The sequence below is a fragment of the Caenorhabditis remanei genome, chromosome X (assembly GCF_010183535.1).
Source record: "Caenorhabditis remanei strain PX506 chromosome X, whole genome shotgun sequence".
Lineage (NCBI taxonomy): Eukaryota > Metazoa > Nematoda > Chromadorea > Rhabditida > Rhabditidae > Caenorhabditis > Caenorhabditis remanei.
Genome location: NC_071333.1, coordinates 21,042,375 through 21,060,451, shown reverse-complemented (window position 1 = coordinate 21,060,451; position 18,077 = coordinate 21,042,375). Strand labels below are relative to the sequence as shown.

At 37.2% G+C, this 18,077-nt stretch overlaps 5 protein-coding genes across 5 annotated transcripts; 4 read left to right on the top strand and 1 right to left on the bottom strand.

The window, feature by feature from the left end:
- Positions 1-200: 200 nt before the first annotated feature.
- GCK72_026222 (uncharacterized protein) lies at positions 201-2,449 on the top strand (the record flags this gene model as incomplete). Its single annotated transcript, XM_053736745.1, has 9 exons — positions 201-381; positions 426-652; positions 715-953; positions 999-1,095; positions 1,150-1,301; positions 1,348-1,600; positions 1,648-2,000; positions 2,048-2,321; positions 2,369-2,449. 9 exons carry the CDS (start codon positions 201-203, stop codon positions 2,447-2,449), a joined length of 1,857 nt encoding a protein of 618 aa, XP_053580311.1.
- Positions 2,450-4,815: 2,366 nt separating this feature from the next.
- Positions 4,816-5,247, top strand: GCK72_026221 (uncharacterized protein; the record flags this gene model as incomplete). The annotated part of the gene is made up of 2 exons (XM_053736744.1): positions 4,816-4,994; positions 5,046-5,247. 2 exons carry the CDS (start codon positions 4,816-4,818, stop codon positions 5,245-5,247), a joined length of 381 nt encoding a protein of 126 aa, XP_053580310.1.
- A 451-nt stretch (positions 5,248-5,698) lies between these two features.
- On the bottom strand, positions 5,699-6,211 carry GCK72_026220 (uncharacterized protein; the record flags this gene model as incomplete). Its single annotated transcript, XM_053736743.1, has 2 exons — positions 5,699-5,840; positions 5,886-6,211. The coding sequence occupies 2 exons, from the start codon at positions 6,209-6,211 to the stop codon at positions 5,699-5,701; spliced, it is 468 nt and encodes a 155-aa protein (XP_053580309.1).
- Positions 6,212-13,901: 7,690 nt separating this feature from the next.
- On the top strand, positions 13,902-15,187 carry GCK72_026219 (uncharacterized protein; the record flags this gene model as incomplete). Its single annotated transcript, XM_053736742.1, has 3 exons — positions 13,902-13,941; positions 14,683-14,759; positions 14,807-15,187. The coding sequence occupies 3 exons, from the start codon at positions 13,902-13,904 to the stop codon at positions 15,185-15,187; spliced, it is 498 nt and encodes a 165-aa protein (XP_053580308.1).
- Positions 15,188-16,207: 1,020 nt separating this feature from the next.
- GCK72_026218 (uncharacterized protein) lies at positions 16,208-17,659 on the top strand (the record flags this gene model as incomplete). Its single annotated transcript, XM_053736741.1, has 4 exons — positions 16,208-16,243; positions 16,292-16,841; positions 16,888-17,461; positions 17,509-17,659. 4 exons carry the CDS (start codon positions 16,208-16,210, stop codon positions 17,657-17,659), a joined length of 1,311 nt encoding a protein of 436 aa, XP_053580307.1.
- Positions 17,660-18,077: the final 418 nt, after the last annotated feature.

The window sequence follows — 18,077 nt, the reverse complement described above, 5'->3', positions numbered from 1 at the left end:
CTACAAAATTGCTTGCGGCTACACATTTAACGTCTTTAATTGAAAAGCCGAGTAACTTGCGAAACGTTTTCATAAAATATATAGTCTTTCACAAATTACTGAACTGTAACATAGTCATTTTTTGTGCATTTGCGTATTTTCTCCGTTTACTGTTTGTCCTGTCTTTATTCTTAAAATATCCATTTTTTCAGGGTAAAAAAATGACTGCAAAAGTGGATTTCGATGCGCAAATTACAAATGTTTGCTTCATGAAAGATACTCAGCTCGCTGCAACCACACTGAGCAACGGAACGTTCGAAATACTACATATGGATGGATTGCAGAAGAAAGGCAGATTTTCATCGATTGAGGACACCGTGAACACCTACGGAACGGAGACAGGTATTTAAAAGTTTTGATGATAAACAAGCAATTCTAAAATTTAGGGATTATATCAATTGGGGAGAGGAGTGGAATCAACGTTGTGGATGTATTCGAAGCGAAAAGTCAAACTCACAAGTACAAGTTACCACCGAGTTTCTTTGTGAAAGATTCCGCTGGATTTTCGAATTACCGTACATTCTGTCTGTTGGTTCTCGATGAAAATGATGACACGTCTGCTGTTCGTCTTTTCGATCTCCGAACTTCTATGAAACAATCGACAATAATCAAGGTAAGTTTTTAACCAACAGCAAAAATAAAAGCAAAAACAATCAAATATGATGAGTTTTGAAGAGTTCCGATGAGACAATCAACTCGATAAAAATGACGAAGAAAGATGAAACGTTCGCATTATGCACGAAGAACGGAATAATCCGAATTTATGATGTCAGAAACTCGTCACAACCTATTGATGTCGCTAAGGTCGAGGACAACTTGAATCACATGAGTCTCGTAAACAATAAGTTGATTTGTTCTTCAACTACATCTCACTTCGTATTCAGTGTTCAGAATGGAATCACTTTTGAACAACGGTAAATTGTTCTGATCACTAAGAAAAAGTAATCATTGTATTTCAGCATTCTCACTCAACGAAAAAAATGGATATACGGTTTCTTGCCAGGAACCACCGTTTGTCCATTGTATGCGGTGAATGGAAGTGAAAAATCGTCCTACGTGAGTTTAATTGAATAACGGTATCTCAGATTTAATTGTTTTTTTAAATTTCAGGTTTACTTCACTGCAGTCGACCAACTGACCGCAAAAAAGCCAATTGACACTTTGGTTTACAAAGCCGAAAAGCCGGTCGTCGCAGCAAATTCATCCGAATACTTTCTAGCAGGTTCTGGCGGCAACTTGTGCCAGCAACTTTGTGATTTTGAGTGAGTAATTCTCCTTTTTTCCGTATTCTATGCAGTGATAATTTAGGCTGGATCTGAGACAAGAATATCGAAAACTGAAGGACATCAACCGGAAGCACAGAAAGAACTCAGCAACCGATTTTCAAGAACAAACAAGGAAGAGATATGAACAGAAAGGAATCGAGGAAGGTGATCGAGGAATCATCGACAATGATGTCAAACTAGATGATATTGTAATCAAAGAAGAAATCGGTTCCGGAACATTCGGACAAGTTAGAGTCTGCGAGTCAAAAAAGACCGGACAACTGTTTGCCGTAAAGGTTAGTTTTTGGGTATATATTTCATAACGTGAATTTGAAAATTTCAGATACTGCCAAACACAAAGGCGATCATCGCCGAGAAGCATTTGTTGGAGAGAGAAATCGCGATTCAAGTGAAATTGTTGCATGAAAATGTTGTTCAGTTAATCACCAGCTTGGACACGCCATCGAACTTATACATAATCTTCGAGCTCATGGAATGTTCACTCCGGGAAAAAATGGAGCAAGTTGAGGTTTTCAACGAAATGACGACGTTCCTTATAATGGCTGACCTGTCATGCGGATTGGATTTCTGTCACACGGAAAACGTAATTCATCGGGATATAAAGCCAGAAAACTGCCTTTATGGATCGGACGGATTATGGAAGCTTGGCGATTTTGGTCTCTCAATTTCGACAAAGTTAGTTTTCAAAATGTATAGTTCTCTTAAGTTTGAATTACTTTCAGAGGGATGACAAAAGTTGGCACGGAGAGTTACCAGCCACCTGAGATTCTTGACGGCAAGACCCATTCATTTCCAGTTGATATCTGGTCTCTTGGATGTGTCTTCTATGAGTGCTTAGAAGCGCAAAGTCCGTTTCCACAGTGCTCTACAAAGGCGATGATCGATGCTATCATGTCAGGGAATCTTCGCCGTACTACTTACATGTCTGAAGAATCTCTAATGTTTGCTAAAGAGATGTTGACTGTGGATCCCAAAAAGCGTTTGTCTGCCATGGCGGTGAGCGAAACATGATCTAGCTTGCGAATAAATAAAATGGTTTTCAGGTGTCTCGACATCCCTGGATGAAAAAGCAACGAAAAGAGATCGTGGCCATCAAGCGCAGCAAACTCCGGAACATGCTGTAGACTGTATTGTCACCCCTCATCTATAAGCAATCATCATGACTCATTCTCTTCCACAGTTCATTCCCGTATTCACCAAATTGCTTTTTTTTGTGACCCTCAATTCTTTTTCCTTCTGAATAATTGATGGTTTGTGTAGTTTGAACATACTTTGAGTAGAGTATATTATTTTTTACTCTTTTCTAAAATGCTCTCTTTTCTCTCCAATGACCTTTAGTCATATCACATCCATACCGTTGTTGTGTAGCCCCTTTGAAATCTCTCCAGCTCTTAAAGCGATGTCTACTACTTGACACTGATTCTATTTGTAAAATCCTATATTTTCCCATTATGTTTCTAAGTGTCTTCCGTGCTTATAATTTCTCGAAACTCTTCTCCCGCCTTTTCTAATGTTTGCTACTTGTTCATAGTTAGTCATCTCATGCTTCCCTTGAGATTTTTGAAATTTTTGGAGCACTTAGTACACAGCTTTTTTCTCGATCTATCCCTCTGATTCATCGAGATATGTTTCTTGTTTTGTAAAAGCATCTACTCCTTTTGTTCCATCCCATCCAAAAGCCGTTTTAGCTATTATTTTTGAGTTGTCACGTTGTTGGTTGACAATTCTTTTGCTTTTTTGTATCCCCCCGTGCTCTTTTAACTTTCTTAATCCCGGTGTTCTCATAATTTCCACGTGTTCTAGTTATCATTGTGCTATTTCCTTGCCAAGTTGCCCCTTCCAGTACATATGACTGTCGGTACCCTAGATTCTCTAGAGTCTCCGGTAAATCGGTGTATAAGGGTTCAGTGGTATTTGTAGTTTATTGGGATGAATAAAATGTAGTATAATAAAATGGGTTGAAAAAGGGGGGAGAAGGCGATGGGGAAAAGAAGAAGAGGGAGTTTGGACGGGGGAACACTGTGCTTCGGGGAAGCAGTAAATCAGGGAAGTAAATCATACCAAAGTACAGGAGACAAGAGTATTTATAGTCGAGAAGACCGGCCCCTAATTGTTGCCAAATTGTTGCGTTGCCGATGCCATCCTTCGTCCTCCAAAAAACCATAAGAAGGTAATTGACGTGCTGATGCGGGAAAGCAATTGAGGCGAAACGAGAAGGTTTCGCTTGAGTAGGTGGGAGGATAATTACTTCAATGGATGGAAGGGAGGGCACGATTCGGAGGAAAGTGAAAGTGGTTGAAGATGGAAAAAATGATGCAACAATTATAGAATAATTATAGAACAATTATAAATCGCGTCCGCTGGGCGCGACACTCCCGGGCGGCAATGATTATGTGATAAGAGATAGAGCAAGAAAGAGTGGAAGGGAAAAACAGCTGACTGGGGAAGAAAGGGAATTGAAAATATGGGGAAACTTGGGGAATGCTTTTAAGAAAATTACATAAAAAGTTTCAAGGAACTGGGGAAGATAATGTGATACAATAAAAATACATAAAAGAAAAATGGCGGATTTCCGTCATCTTCCGGCGCCTACGCGATCGAGACGGCGGGTATAAAAGAGCTACTGTATTTTATTTTATCATCATTGGAAATGATTTTTTCATATTTCTTTCCGCTGTTTATTCTGTTTTCTATTTCTATTGAAGGTTCAGTTGTAGTACCGAAATGGCTCTTACAGGAAAATTGTGGGCCGTGCCGTTACTGTATTGGTCTTGATGGGTTGGTTGTTTTGTGGTGTAATCTTTTTTAATGATTCGATATTTTTTCAGGTATCCTGAACCTTATTTCTGTGTTCTTACTCCAACGGAGATTCCGTGTTACATCAGGATTGAGTTTTTTCCGTCTATTGCGGAGGATTGTAAAGTTGAGACAACGACTGAGTCATCTTCAACTCCAATTTCTTCTACTGAACATGAGACTGTTTCTGTTTATCCGAGTTCTACTGTATCTGTGACAGATTTTTCGGAATTTTCTACTCATTCAGTTTTTGATGTACCAGTCACTCCTCTTGAGATGACTGGGTGTTATTGTCCTTCTTGTGATTCTTCATATTCTTTATATGTATATTTGACGTTTGTGGTCACTCTCCTTTCCTTTTTCTTCATTTTGGGAATGTGTTATAGGGTGCATTTTCGATAATAGTGGGATAATGATTTTGACCTAGTTTTGTATTCAAAGAATTCTAGATTTTTGAATTATTTCGTGAAATTATTCTTCTGTGAATGGAATTTTCCATAGTCATAAAATGTTGCGAATTTTAATTGTTCTGTGTTGGATTTTTAGGTCAGAAAGGGGCGGGCCGTTATATGTGCCTGCTAGGGTACAAAAGGACGTGGTCTTCAACGAGAATGTTCATTTTTGGCTTTTGTTCGGTTAGTTATATTTACCTCTTTTTCTTTCAGTCTTTGTCAACCTTCATTCTTCGAACACCATGAACAATTCTGAGTCTCTACGTCATTTTCTAAACCGCGAGTGTCCGCGGTGGGATCTGAGGAACAACATCCCGCTCGTAAACGACCGTTTGGCTTCTTTCGGAAATCTATCGGTCTCCTTTTTACATCGTCCGCAGCGTGACCCAATTCTTGGGAGAATTGTGATTGAACGCTTCAAGTAAGTAATTCATTTTATATGTAAAGTTTTCATCTCATTTTGTGTTTGCAGTGCGATGGACGCCTACTTCTGGTATCGTCGATGCAAGAAGTGGATGTCAATCGAGGATTACTTCCTTGTGCATTATGGTTACGATGTCCGATACCCCAAGGGCTACGTATGCCGTTTGCTGCCGGCCGAGTACAAGGAGGCCGACTGCGAAGTCGGCTCTGATAATCTCTTCCCCCTGGAGGTCTTGTTAATCAACCATTAACCTCTAGATAATGTTTATTTTTATTTTTATTTTTGGCACTTCTTTTGTTTCCAAAAATTATTAGAATTTTGTCTCAAAAAAATTTTGTCAATGTGCCAAATTAAATTCAAAATAATGTCCGAACATTTTTTTTTGTTTCCAAAAGTTTTTTCGAATTTTTGTTTCAAAAACATTTTGTCAATGTTCCAATATTAAATGCTCTTATTCTCGTGTACTTAAAAATGCTGTTTTGTATCCAAAAAGGATTAGTTTTTTGTTTCAAAATTTCACAGAAAAAATACTTTTTCTTTTTTTTTCTTTTTCTTTTGTAAATATATATTATTTGTCTTTGATTTAACGATTTTAAATAAATGTATTTATTTGCAACTGTGTTTTGTTTTTTCATATTACAAGGTCAGTGTGATTAATAAGAATGGGGTTAATTATAGGCCTTGTTGTCCACTAGAGTCATTCAGTTGCTTGCTTTGAGGAAGCTTTGCGAAGTGCCGTTTGCCAGTTCTTCTTCTCCGATATCCGCCTCGTGGCGTGGAGACGCGTCGGGTGAAGTTGACGGGGTGGCATTGTCACAGATAGATTTGTGGTGGATTTTATATCTAAAGACGTTTAATGTGAATTTAGATTGAGTTCAAATTATTTACCTATTCTCGCACGCCTTGCGAAGGCATAGGATGTTTTGGTTCTTTAAAGCTCTGCATGCTGCGGGGTGGTGCCCAGCATGAGTGAGGCAGATCTGGCATATCTTCTTTTTCAATGCAATTTTCACCTTGTCCTTTTGTTTGATGGAGCGACATTCAGATGTGTGATGGCCTTGTTGGCAAAATCTGCACTTTGCTGGTGGTTTAGGTCCACGTTGGAGATCACGATTTGCTCTATCCGTGATAGATTTCAATTGCCAGGTGACGGCCATGCGCTTGGCTTCTTCATTGATTTCTTGGCTCAAATCGGAGTGAGGGCGTTTGGCCATGATTGATTGGAAGTTGGAAGTTGTGGGAGGGGTGAAGTCTGTAATAAGACATATATCATTTTTGGTATTTGTTAAGCGTATACGATAATTGAACGGGTTGAAATAGTTCCCGGTTAAACTTCACCAAGAATTACCGGTAGATTACCGGTAAGTTTACCGGTTAAACTTCACCAAGAATTACCGGTAGATTACCGGTGAGTTTACCGGTTAAACTTCACCGAGAATTACCGGTAATTTACCGGTAATTCATTTATTTATTTATTTTCTTGGTGAAATTTAACCGGTAAACTTACCGGTAATTTACCGGTAATTCTTGGTGAAGTTTAACCAATAAACTTACCGGTAATTTACCGGTAATTCTTGGTGAAATTTAACCGGTAAACTTACCGGTAATTTACCGGTAATTCTTGGTGAAGTTTAACCGGTAAACTTACCGGTAATTTACCGGTAATTCTCGGTGAAGTTTAACCGGTAAACTTACCGGTAATTTACCGGTAATTCTCGTTGAAATTTACCGGTAAACTTACCGGTAATTTACCGGTAATCCTCGGTAAAGTTTAACCGGTAAACTTACCGGTAATTTACCGGTAATTCTCGTTGAAATTTACCGGTAAACTTACCGGTAATTTACCTGTAATTTTCGGTGAAATTTAACCGGTAAACTTACCGGTAATTCTTGGTGAAATTTAACCGGTAAACTTACCGGTAATTTACCGGTAATTTTTGGTGAAATTTAACCGGTAATTAACCGGTAATTCTTGGTGAAATTTAACCGGTACACTTACCGGTAATTTACCGGTAATTCTTGGTGAAATTTAACAGGTAAAACCGGTAATTTACCGGTAATTCTTGGTGAAATTTAACCAATAAACTTACCGGTAATTTACCGGTAATTTTTGGTGAAATATAACCGGTAAACTTACCGGTAATTCTTGGTGAAATTTAACCGGTAAACTTACCGGTAATTTACCGGTAATTCTGTGTGAAATTTAACAGGTAAAACCGGTAATTTACCGGTAATTCTTGGTGAAATTTAACCAATAAACTTACCGGTAATTTTTGGTGAAATATAACCGGTAAACTTACCGGTAATTTACCGGTAATTCTCGGTGAAGTTTAACCGGTAAACTTACCGGTAATTTACCGGTAATTCTCGGTGAAATTTAACAGGTAAAACCGGTAATTTACCGGTAAGTTAATCGGGTAAATTTCACCAAGAATTACCAATAAATTACCGGTCAGTTTACCAGTTAAATTTTACCAAAAATTACCGGTAATTCTCGGTGAAATTTAACCGGTAAACTTACCGGTAATTAACGGTAATTTTCGGTGAAATTTAACCGGTAAACTTACCGGTAATTTACCGGTAATTCTCGGTGAAGTTTAACCGGTAAACTTACCGGTAATTTACCGGTAATTCTCGGTGAAATTTAACAGGTAAAACCGGTAATTTACCGGTAATTCTTGGTGAAATATAACCGGTAAACTTACCGGTAATTTACCGGTAATTCTCGGTGAAGTTTAACCGGTAAACTTACCGGTAATTTACCGGTAATTCTCGGTGAAATTTAACAGGTAAAACCGGTAATTTACCGGTAATTCTCGGTGAAGTTTAACCGGTAAACTTACCGGTAATTTACCGGTAATTCTCGGTGAAATTTAACAGGTAAAACCGGTAATTTACCGGTAAGTTAATCGGGTAAATTTCACCAAGAATTACCAATAAATTACCGGTCAGTTTACCAGTTAAATTTTACCAAAAATTACCGGTAATTTTCGGTGAAATTTAACCGGTAAACTTACCGGTAATTAACGGTAATTTTCGGTGAAATTTAACCGGTAAACTTACCGGTAATTCTTGGTGAAATTTAACCGGTAAACTTACCGGTAATTTACCGGTAATTTTCGGTGAAATTTAACCGGTAAACTTACCGGTAATTCTTGGTGAAATTTAACCGGTAAACTTACCGGGGTCGTATCAACAGAAATATGAAGAACTTTGATGTTATCAGGGTATCCTGATGAAGGAAAAGTGGGCAGAGTTAAGGATCACTATAAATAGAACATGACAGCTGATTAATTCAGTTTACTTCAAGATCTTCTCTGTATGAATGGTCGCAAAACAACTATTGATTCTTTTTGAGTTCTAAATATTTGCTTTTCTGCAATGGAAAAAAGTTAGTTATTGAACAATTCCGTTTAATTGGAAACATTTTAAGTTCGAAATTCGAGATATCAGCCTTTGCCAGCTGCCGCTCGGTTTCCTCAACCGCCTTCTAATCATTTTTACCTCACTGGGTTTTGATAATCATATCCTAAATTTCCCTTTCTGCATCAAACTAGAAACAGAGTTTGAACTTTTGATATTGCATGAACACAGCTTTTAACATAGATTACCAACATTTCCCACCTGCCGTGCGCTTTCCGCTCAACGCGACATTTGGCAACCCAGTAAAGTTCATAATCTTGATCTTTTGATCGCTATCTATTTGGACATGATGTGTGATGGCTTTTCAAAGAAAAGTAACTTTTGGTTTGGAGAATGAAATGATTGAGACTATATTCTGTTAGTTCTAAAACCACTTAAAAAGTGCATTGATTATCAAGGAAAGAACATGTTAATACAACTGTGATCATGAGGGATTGACGTCTAAATATTTATTTAATGCTAATTAAACTAAAACATGGCCGTGATTTATTTTTTTCCAGAACTGCGGAGGTTCTTGAAAAAAAGTAGGCGGAAAAATTGAAACTCAATCTCCTTATGTTTTTCTATTTGGAAATAAAGAGGATTATCATCGATATCCGTTGATTGGATTATATGAATAGTGAACACTCAGAAGCAGTAGCAAGCAGAGGTATTCAGAAGAATGACCCCCCCCCCCCCCTCCAAAAAATTGTTAAGCAGAATGAACTGTGTTTTGACAAATTTTCAACCTTTCCGAGTTGGCCACAATACAATAACAAACCTTGCAGCACCGCTCAGAACGTTATCATTTTTTGCTGTTTTCTATAAAAATTGACCAACTTGACAGTATGTTTTGACGTCACCTGATTGTCTAACAAATTTTATTTTGTATCGTATAAACAGAGCAAAAATAAGAAATAACGTTTGTAGTTGACTGTTTTTGTAGGGACACCCTCTAGAAAAAAACTGGTCATGAAATTCCACCCTTTCAGAGCATATTAGCGAAAAGATTCTCAATTTGACAACCTGTAACCTTAATGTCACTACAAAAAACATGGTCAACTACAAACATTCAACTACAGATCGCCCTACTCCACAAATGGATACAGAGCGGAGTGGGAGCCTGGAATTTTTCCAGCTCTTATTTTTTTCTTCCTTCCCACTATAGGAAGTAATAAAAAAATTGATTCACTCACGAAAACTGATTTTCTGATTTTAAAATATCAGTATGCACATCCGGAAATTTTTTCCACCACTCTATAATTAGGCTTTTTAGTAAATTTTATCCATGAAGGTAGATATCCCTGCTTGTAAAAAAAACCATTTTTTAAATAGAAATAAGAAAATGTGATCCCAATCTCAAAACTCCTTTACCTTAGTTTCATCCCTTTTTTAATAATCTAGAAACATCTAGAAAAGCGGGAAAAGGAACACCGCTCGGGAAACATTTCCAGTTGTCATGACAATGAACTTTCGAACTTTTGAGATCAAATATTGAATTTCACAAAATTGATGACTCCTCGGCCCAGTCTCAAAAATGTAATTTTTTAACCGTGCTTGGGTGACATGACTTGCCCCATATTGATTTTCCTCCATCCGCAAGTAAAGTCATTTATTCCATTTTTTATACAAACATGACGTTTATTGAAAACTTGAAATGTATTAATTCAGGGGAAACAATTGTGTCTCTTTTACAACAAATATTATATGAGGGAGGCATTGGGGTTTCTTACAGAAAAAGAGTAATAAGTGAGCAAATGAGATTGTGTGGAGAGATAAATTGAAAGATCGGGTGTTCTGGCGGTTGTAGATTTGGAACACAACAGCCACTTCTTTTTGTCGTCGTCGTTCTAATCGTCGTAATCGTCGACAGTGTAGTTGAAGGAGTGGAATTGTATTTATCCTCTGAAAAACTTCTATAGTAGTAACTATTCAAACTAAGGAAGCAACGAAATGTACATCTACTGAAAACATCTAACAAAGCACTTCAGAGAAGATTTTTAATGTCACACAATTGCCATCAAAAAAGAAACATACTCGGAACGTCCGGTTTCCAATCTAACTCAACTCCACTGATTCTTGCCCGTCTGACATTTAGGAGGCTGTTTTGAAGGTTATCAGGTTTTAGTAGAACAACCTTTTCTTCTCGTCGTCCTCGTTCAATTGAAGGAGTTGTGTCTCTTCTGGAACAGAACCATAGTTTGAACTATTCAAATTCATAAAACAGTGAAAACGCGCTATTAAAAATGTGTATTTTTAAAAAATATCTCATAAACACTGGATAAAAGTTTTTTTAATGTCACAGAAATGCCATTAAAAATGAAACATACCCATAAAAATCAGAGGACCACACCATAATGTTTCCCCCGAATCTCAAAGCATTTGACTGGTTCTCTTCAGTTTCTTGGTTTTGTTCCTTGTTTTCAAGCCAAAAACTTTGTCATTTTGCTAAACTTGTATTCAAAAAACTGTGAATTTCAAGGAAGCATCAGAATTTAAACATATGTGTTGTGCCACAGATTGTTTATCTGCATCTTCAAAACATTCAGTTCTTTTCCCTGAGTTTTCGTCGGCGCCCAGCTCTTCTTCCTCAGGAACCATTGAACGCTCTGAATTTAAAAATTGTTGCTTAGCTGAAATCATCTTCATGGGAACACACCATCTCTGTTGCTCATTTTAGACCGGTTTGTATGATCCATATCTTATTTGACTCTTTTCCCTGCTTCTTAGTTGGTTTAGTTTCCTGCCTTCTAGTCAAGTTGGTCTGTTTGTGGAGTTTATGATCTGCAAACTATGTATGAAGTTTAGAGTTTAACTATTAAAATACTCCGGAAAAAAGACGGAGCCGTCAAAAAATGGAAAGAGGCATTATCTCTTGTGCATGAAATTATTTGCACGAATTAGCAGCGGTACCACAGGAAATGGTGCTTATTTATCTTCCGGTCTTCTAAACATTCTCTCAACGTTTTCGAATGAAGGAAAACTGTTACGTAACTGTCGGCTGGGCAAATGTAGTTGATGAGAATGTAATTTTGTATAAAAAAGACAAGTAGAAAACAAAGAAAATTGCAAAATCACTGACAGCAATAAAGATGCACCAAACGTGCCGTCGCCAAAGTCTAAATGTGCCAATTAACCTCTATTTTGAAAGCGTGATTAACACTACAGCCGCGAGAAATGTGCGCGCGTTTGTAGGTTAACAGATCCACAAAGTAACATCTGGAGTAGCGCTCGAAATGGAACAAGTTGGGCCGTCCCGCGCGTCCCGGATTTTCATAAAACGGTTGAAAATGAACGTATATTTTTGAAACTTTGAGATTCGCGTTCCCAGCTATGTCTTCAGATTCTGTGGAAGTTTCACAATTCTCCAACAAAAACTGACAGTTTTCCAAAATTCCCGGAAAATACGGGGACGACCCATTTCGAGCGCTATTTCCAACAATTACCTATTTCAATCAAGTTCTGACGCGTTCCCAATAAATCTTTATGTTATCCAACAAACCCAAAGTAGAACTTTGTTTTTGTAGTTGGCAACTTTTATGTATGGACACTCCCTAGAGAGTTATGGTCATTTTAACTCGACAGCTCAAAAATTGCACTGAAATTGGTCGATTTGAAGGACAAATTACTTTGTCGATATGTAACTTTTGCTATTGATACGAAAACACATTTTCGAGATCCGTTACGGCAGATATCAAAATACCTTATAATCATGAACCTATTTACATCATATTAAAAAAACACAAACAAAGAACAAAATGTGCAAAATTAGATTCGTTTTTTGGTTTTTTTTAATGATCACAATGACAAGATCTCGAGTGAACTACTACTTTTTCTTAACATGACTCCTCATATTTAGAGAATCTAACGTGCAAGATCCTGATACTCAACCAGTTGTTTTGAAACAAAAGACAAGGTTCAAATTTACTCACCGCGTTGTGTGAAGAAGCCGCAACTCGAATAGGAATGGCTTCTCTTAGATCCTTATCCTACACGATTGATTGGAACACCTAAATAGTTGAAATACACTCATTGAAGAAATTAGATCGCAAAGACATTGGTATGAGTTAAACAGGATTGTTCCATAACTAACCTTTCTCCATCGCAGAAAAGCAAATATTTAGAATTTATTAAGAATCAATAGTTGTTTTTCGACCATTCATACAGAGAAAGTCTTGAATTAAACTGAATTTTTAATTTGTCCCGTTCTATTTATAGTGGTCCTAAGCTCCGCCTACTTTCACTTCGTAAGGCTGTCCTGATAAGGTCATATTTCTGTTGATACACCCGGAAGCATTTTGAGTTTGATATTTGAGTTATAAGCCTTTGCCACCTGCCGCTTGGTTTCCTCCACCGCTCTCTAATCATACTTATCTCACTGGGTTTTGAAAATGCTGATATCGAAACACCCGCTGCTACATTTCCCTTTCTGCATCAACCTAGAAACAGAGTTTGAACTTTTGATTTCGCAGAAACACGGCTTTGAACAGAAATTTCCCACCTGCCGCCCGCTTTCCGCTCAATTTCGGTTGTCAAAGGTTCCCTTCGCAACACTAGGAAACCCAGAAATGTTCATCTCAATTATTTCCTTCTCTAAACCAAAAGTATTTTTTCTTTGTAAAGTTATCACACAACATGTCTAAGTCGATAATGAGCAAGAGATCAGGAGATTAACGGTTTGGGTTGCCTGGTGTCCCAAGAAGAGTTTTGATATGTAAGATAAAACTCCAAATTCTGTCTCTAGGTTGATGCAGAAAGGGAAATTTAGGAGCGGATATTTTGATATGTGTCGCGTTGGGAATTTTTGATAACTGAGGTTCTAGATTGGTGATCATGGGAGGAAACAGATGAAAAGGTGTTTCAAGATTTAGGATTTAGGAACAACATTTTTTAGAACTTTAAATTATTTCTAAAAAAAAAGTAGGTTTTTCACAGATAATAGATCAAGTATCTTCTCTTTTCCGTTGTTGTCTTTTTTGTGTTTCTTTTTTTTTGAAGGCCATGATCATCACAACCTGCCACAAAAAGATTTTTGAAGCTTTTATAGTTCATATTGATTTCTAACGCCGTTTTAAGAAAATAATTCAAAAAGCTATTCTGCGTTTATGTTTTATTAGGTACTTTTTCTTGAAGCCTGGCCGACCGGACCGGGCTGTGCCGAATTTTGACAAGTTTGCTTCTCGCTAATGTTTCTGGGTCCGGTTTTCACGCTTTATTCCATTGCCGATAGAGATTTGGAAACATTGCATTGAAGTTCCAGTTAATATCAATGGTAATCATCAATTTTCAAAAATAAGAACATAACAATCAGGAGATTGTTTTCTCAACACTCCGGATATTTTTCCGTGACTTTTGAATTATTAGAGTATTGCCCCAATTATTTCAATTTTTAACCAAAAGTTTCTTTTCTTTGTAATACACAACGATAAGATCAAGAGATCAAAAGATGAACGTGTCTAAGTTGCTTGTCGCTTAGAACGGAATGCGCGCGGCAGGTGGGAAATGCTGGTAATCTCTGTTCAAAGCTGTGTTCATGAGAGAGGTATGGGTGTGTGCTAACGCACAGACAAGGGGAGGTGCGAGTGGGCCACGAGGTATTGACAGCTGAGAAACTGTATTTCCAGAGCGGTTGTTTATTTGTTTATTGTTTATTTTCAATTAATTATTAATTATTTTGTTTTAACTAATTAGTTTTCATTTGCTAATTAGTATTTCATTAATTAGTTCAAGTAATTAGTACTAATTAGTTCTTAATCGCTAATTAGTAGTTCATTAATTAGTTCAAGTTATTAAGAAAGTACCCGATAATTCCAGAAGTTTGACACGTGAACATCATAATCTTGTCACGTGAACATCATTATCTTGTCACGTGAACAGCTGATACACTTAACTCATTTTTGTTTTGAGTGCGGTAATGTATTTTTGTGCTGAAACATGAACTTGATTCAATATACAATGTTATTCTCAGAAAAAGGGTGTTTAGTCCCAAATTACCATTTCCGAGCATTTTCACCATTTTTCAAGGTTTTAACAGAAATTTACCACTAATCAAGCACTTGAAAAGGGGCGGAGCCTAACAAAATGGTATTTAAGGAAACCTAGGACCACCTACATTGTCATTCTGTGCAATAACGTGCGTGAGTTTTAATTTTACCTCCATTTATTTATGATTATTGTTTTCAACTTTTGAATATTCATTCTCGAATAACAACACATATGTTCCAGAAAATGGCTAAAAGAGCATTGTTGGTCATTTCACAGATATAAGATAAAGTTCAAATAGATGATCTAACACTTCAATCATCTGATGAATCATCTTCCGATCAAGTAGATGTCAAGAATAATCTTCCAAGCCAAAAGGTATATAAAAATATGAAATGTTCAATCTACATATATTTCTATTTCAGCCAGAGTCTAAAAACATTGTAAGAGTTTTGAGTAAGACATGTGAAGAACCAAAAGGAAAGTTTCAAGGAGCGATTGCAACTGTTCGTCTTCTTCTCGAACTACCACCAGCCTTGATTTTGCTCGACTCAGAAAAATTCGGAGAATGTGCAATCAAACTTATGAAAACTCATAACCCGTTTAAATCTGACCGTTCCATTGTATCCATAGCCATCGAAGGAGATGATAATACAAGCAATGTGTCTATTCAATTCAAACCAATAGGAAACATCAAACCTGTAGATGTTGCTGGTTGTATTGAAGACGCGGATCATGAAATAGACCTTGGTCTTCGACAGAAGACAGTAATTTTCACATATTTGAACCCACCAAGCTCAAATTGATTATTATAACAACTTTGTGTTGTTTTTATTCTATTTTCTCAAAATTTTGGTATTTTTGTTGTTTCATTGATCTATGTACTCACATGTTATTTTACAGTATCTATATAAATTTTGTATTTTTCCAAAAAAGTGAAAGAATGGAACGTTACTTAAGAAGACACATGTGAATAGACAACTATCCAAGATATGTTAAAGTTAAAAATAAAATGTGTATTTGGTAGTGCTTCATCTCCAGGTCACTTGTTGTGACCCTCCGATTTGTTTGATTGTGGTGTTGTGTTGTTATATGGGTAGGGGTTAGGAGACAATTAATTCAAGATTTCAAGATCAAGAAGTTCAATAGAGCAGGGTTGCATTGTACTTGACGTAGAAATCTAAGCATTTTGCTGTCGCTTCATCTCCAGGTCACTTGTTGTGACCCTCCGATTTGCTAGATTGTGGTGCTGTGTTGTTGTATGGAAAAAGGATGGGAAAAGTTCAACTGTGTTCAATAGAGCAGGTTTGCATTTCACTTGACCTAGAAGTATAATCAACAGGATTTGAGAAAATCGCCGTATTATCACATTTTATAGAGAAACTTGCAAAAATGACGATTATTGGACATATGACGGTAGAATGATTGAAAATCGTAGAATTCAGTACTTGGCACTTTTATAAAATAAGTGAGGTCATTGCTATAAAGCAATTACAAGATATGACGTCATGGAATGAAAAGGTAGAAAAAGTTCCAAAAACAATAATTATAGCTAAATACCACGTATTTCTTATATTTCCACTAGTATCAAATGTTATGGAGTAATGCGAAACTTGGTAAAATGACGATAATCGGTCGTATGACGGTGAAACGATCAAGAACGGTAGAATTCACCATAAAATGGGATATAAGGTAAATATCAGCCACACGGTGGGGTATACTAGGCAACATTTTTGACAGAGAGTCATTCATTACGCACTTTACAAGTGTCGGTAGCTCTGCTCTGCTCTGCTCTTATATATTTATTTTTTTTTCAAGACCATAAGATGGATTCGAAACTACATGAGAGTGACGAAAATGTGGTAAGAGAAATCACTATTTTTTCTGTTTTTCATTAAAAATTGTATCAGGTACAAGAGGGAGGAGCCAATGTTCGAATTCTGACTAAACATGCTGAGGATGCGAATGGAAGATTTAATGGACATGTCAATACAGTAACACTTTCTCTCGAACTTTCACCAACGATGACGTCCGATCCACGTGGAGCGGAACTATTTGCCGACACGCTGATTGATCTTGTTAGAAGAAATGACCCATTCAAAACTCCACAGACTAGAGCGGGATTCACCTTTGAATCTTCAGAGTTTCAAGAGACTGTTGGAATTCCATTCCAAAAAATTAGTAACATGTCAGTGTCAAAAATTGTAGAGAACATGTCCAAAATGTCTCAATCAAGTAGATCCCCGCTTGAACTTGAAGATCCTAAACTGACTATGAGGATCACATATCTCAACCCACCAAGCGGAAGTGGTAAACGGAAAATCAATACAGGAGATATTTTTGAGATAACAGCATTTGAGAAGAAGAAAAGAACAGACGATACCATTGACGAACCATGTTGTGAGAGTAAAAGCGTGGTGGAAACGAAACAGACAAGATCAAATATAATGCCGAATGAAGGTAACAAAATCATATGGCCTTATTACAATAATCATGTTTATTTCAGTACTCGACAATTGCCTAGTTCATGCACTGTATCAAACACTTAAGTGTCAAGAGATGCCAGCAAATATTCCAGCGTACCGCGAAGCCAACGGCAATCTCAACAAAACGTTCTCTGGTTTTGATTCAACTCGTGTTGAAGATTTGTATTTGGAGGACGAGTTGAATGAAACTATCAGAAACGACGAGTCAGTCAATGGTTATGGTATGAAAGCTCCGGAGAATGATGACACATTGGAAATTGCTAACGGCGATACTGTCAATATCGTTCGGTCGGACCAATGGACACATTTCATGAAAATGGAAGAGTTTGCATCTGACGTTTTCCCAAGAGGTGCGATTGCCGGGGTTTACACTTGCTGGGCTGGAAGAGTCCTAGAAATGCCATATATCGTAGTCGCGAAAGATTTCATCATGTTTTACGGCAAGACTGAGGCGCCACAGAGAATGCCTCCGTACTTTCAGTTTGAGCTCCTCCCTTTGGTCAAATCATCCGATGATCGGATTGTTTCCGGAGTTTATCGCTACGTTTCTGTTGATCACGAGATTTGGCCGTCGTTGATGTCACTTGGGGACCAGTAAGATATTGTGATTGCTTAATTTTTATTAAATGTTATTTTTTCAGTTTGAACAATGCCTGTCACTCAGCAGACCTCATCTACTACGAAGATGATAATATCAACAAGGTGTCGACGTCTAAAAAAGAAAAAGAGAAAGAAGCGATCGGTAGTTTTTCTCAATTCGCTCGCTCCTCCTATTTCAAAATAAACAAATGAAAAAGATCGTTCTCGGATGATTCATAGTTTGATGCGGTTGGGGTGTGCAAGAATAAGTGTTTATGCAAAATAATGGGGTTGATGTGTGACTGAGATGATATATTTCTGTTTCTTTTCTCATGTTTTGTGAAGGAGAAATGTCATTATTGCAGGGACGATGTATGATAAAAAGTGAGAATTCAAAAATGAAATCACTCAATCAGTAATGAGGAACAGATTTGTAGAAAAATATGAATTCCTCATTTGGGAAATGGATATTGAAACTGAAATTGGTGGGAATCAAATCGTACGGCTCGAAAGGTTGGAAACTTTGGCTGCTGTGAACGGAAAATTATAAATCTTTGATAATGTGTCACGGATTTAATGGTTCTCCTATAATTTCAACTTTTATAGAAATTGTAGATAATTGAACCTAGAG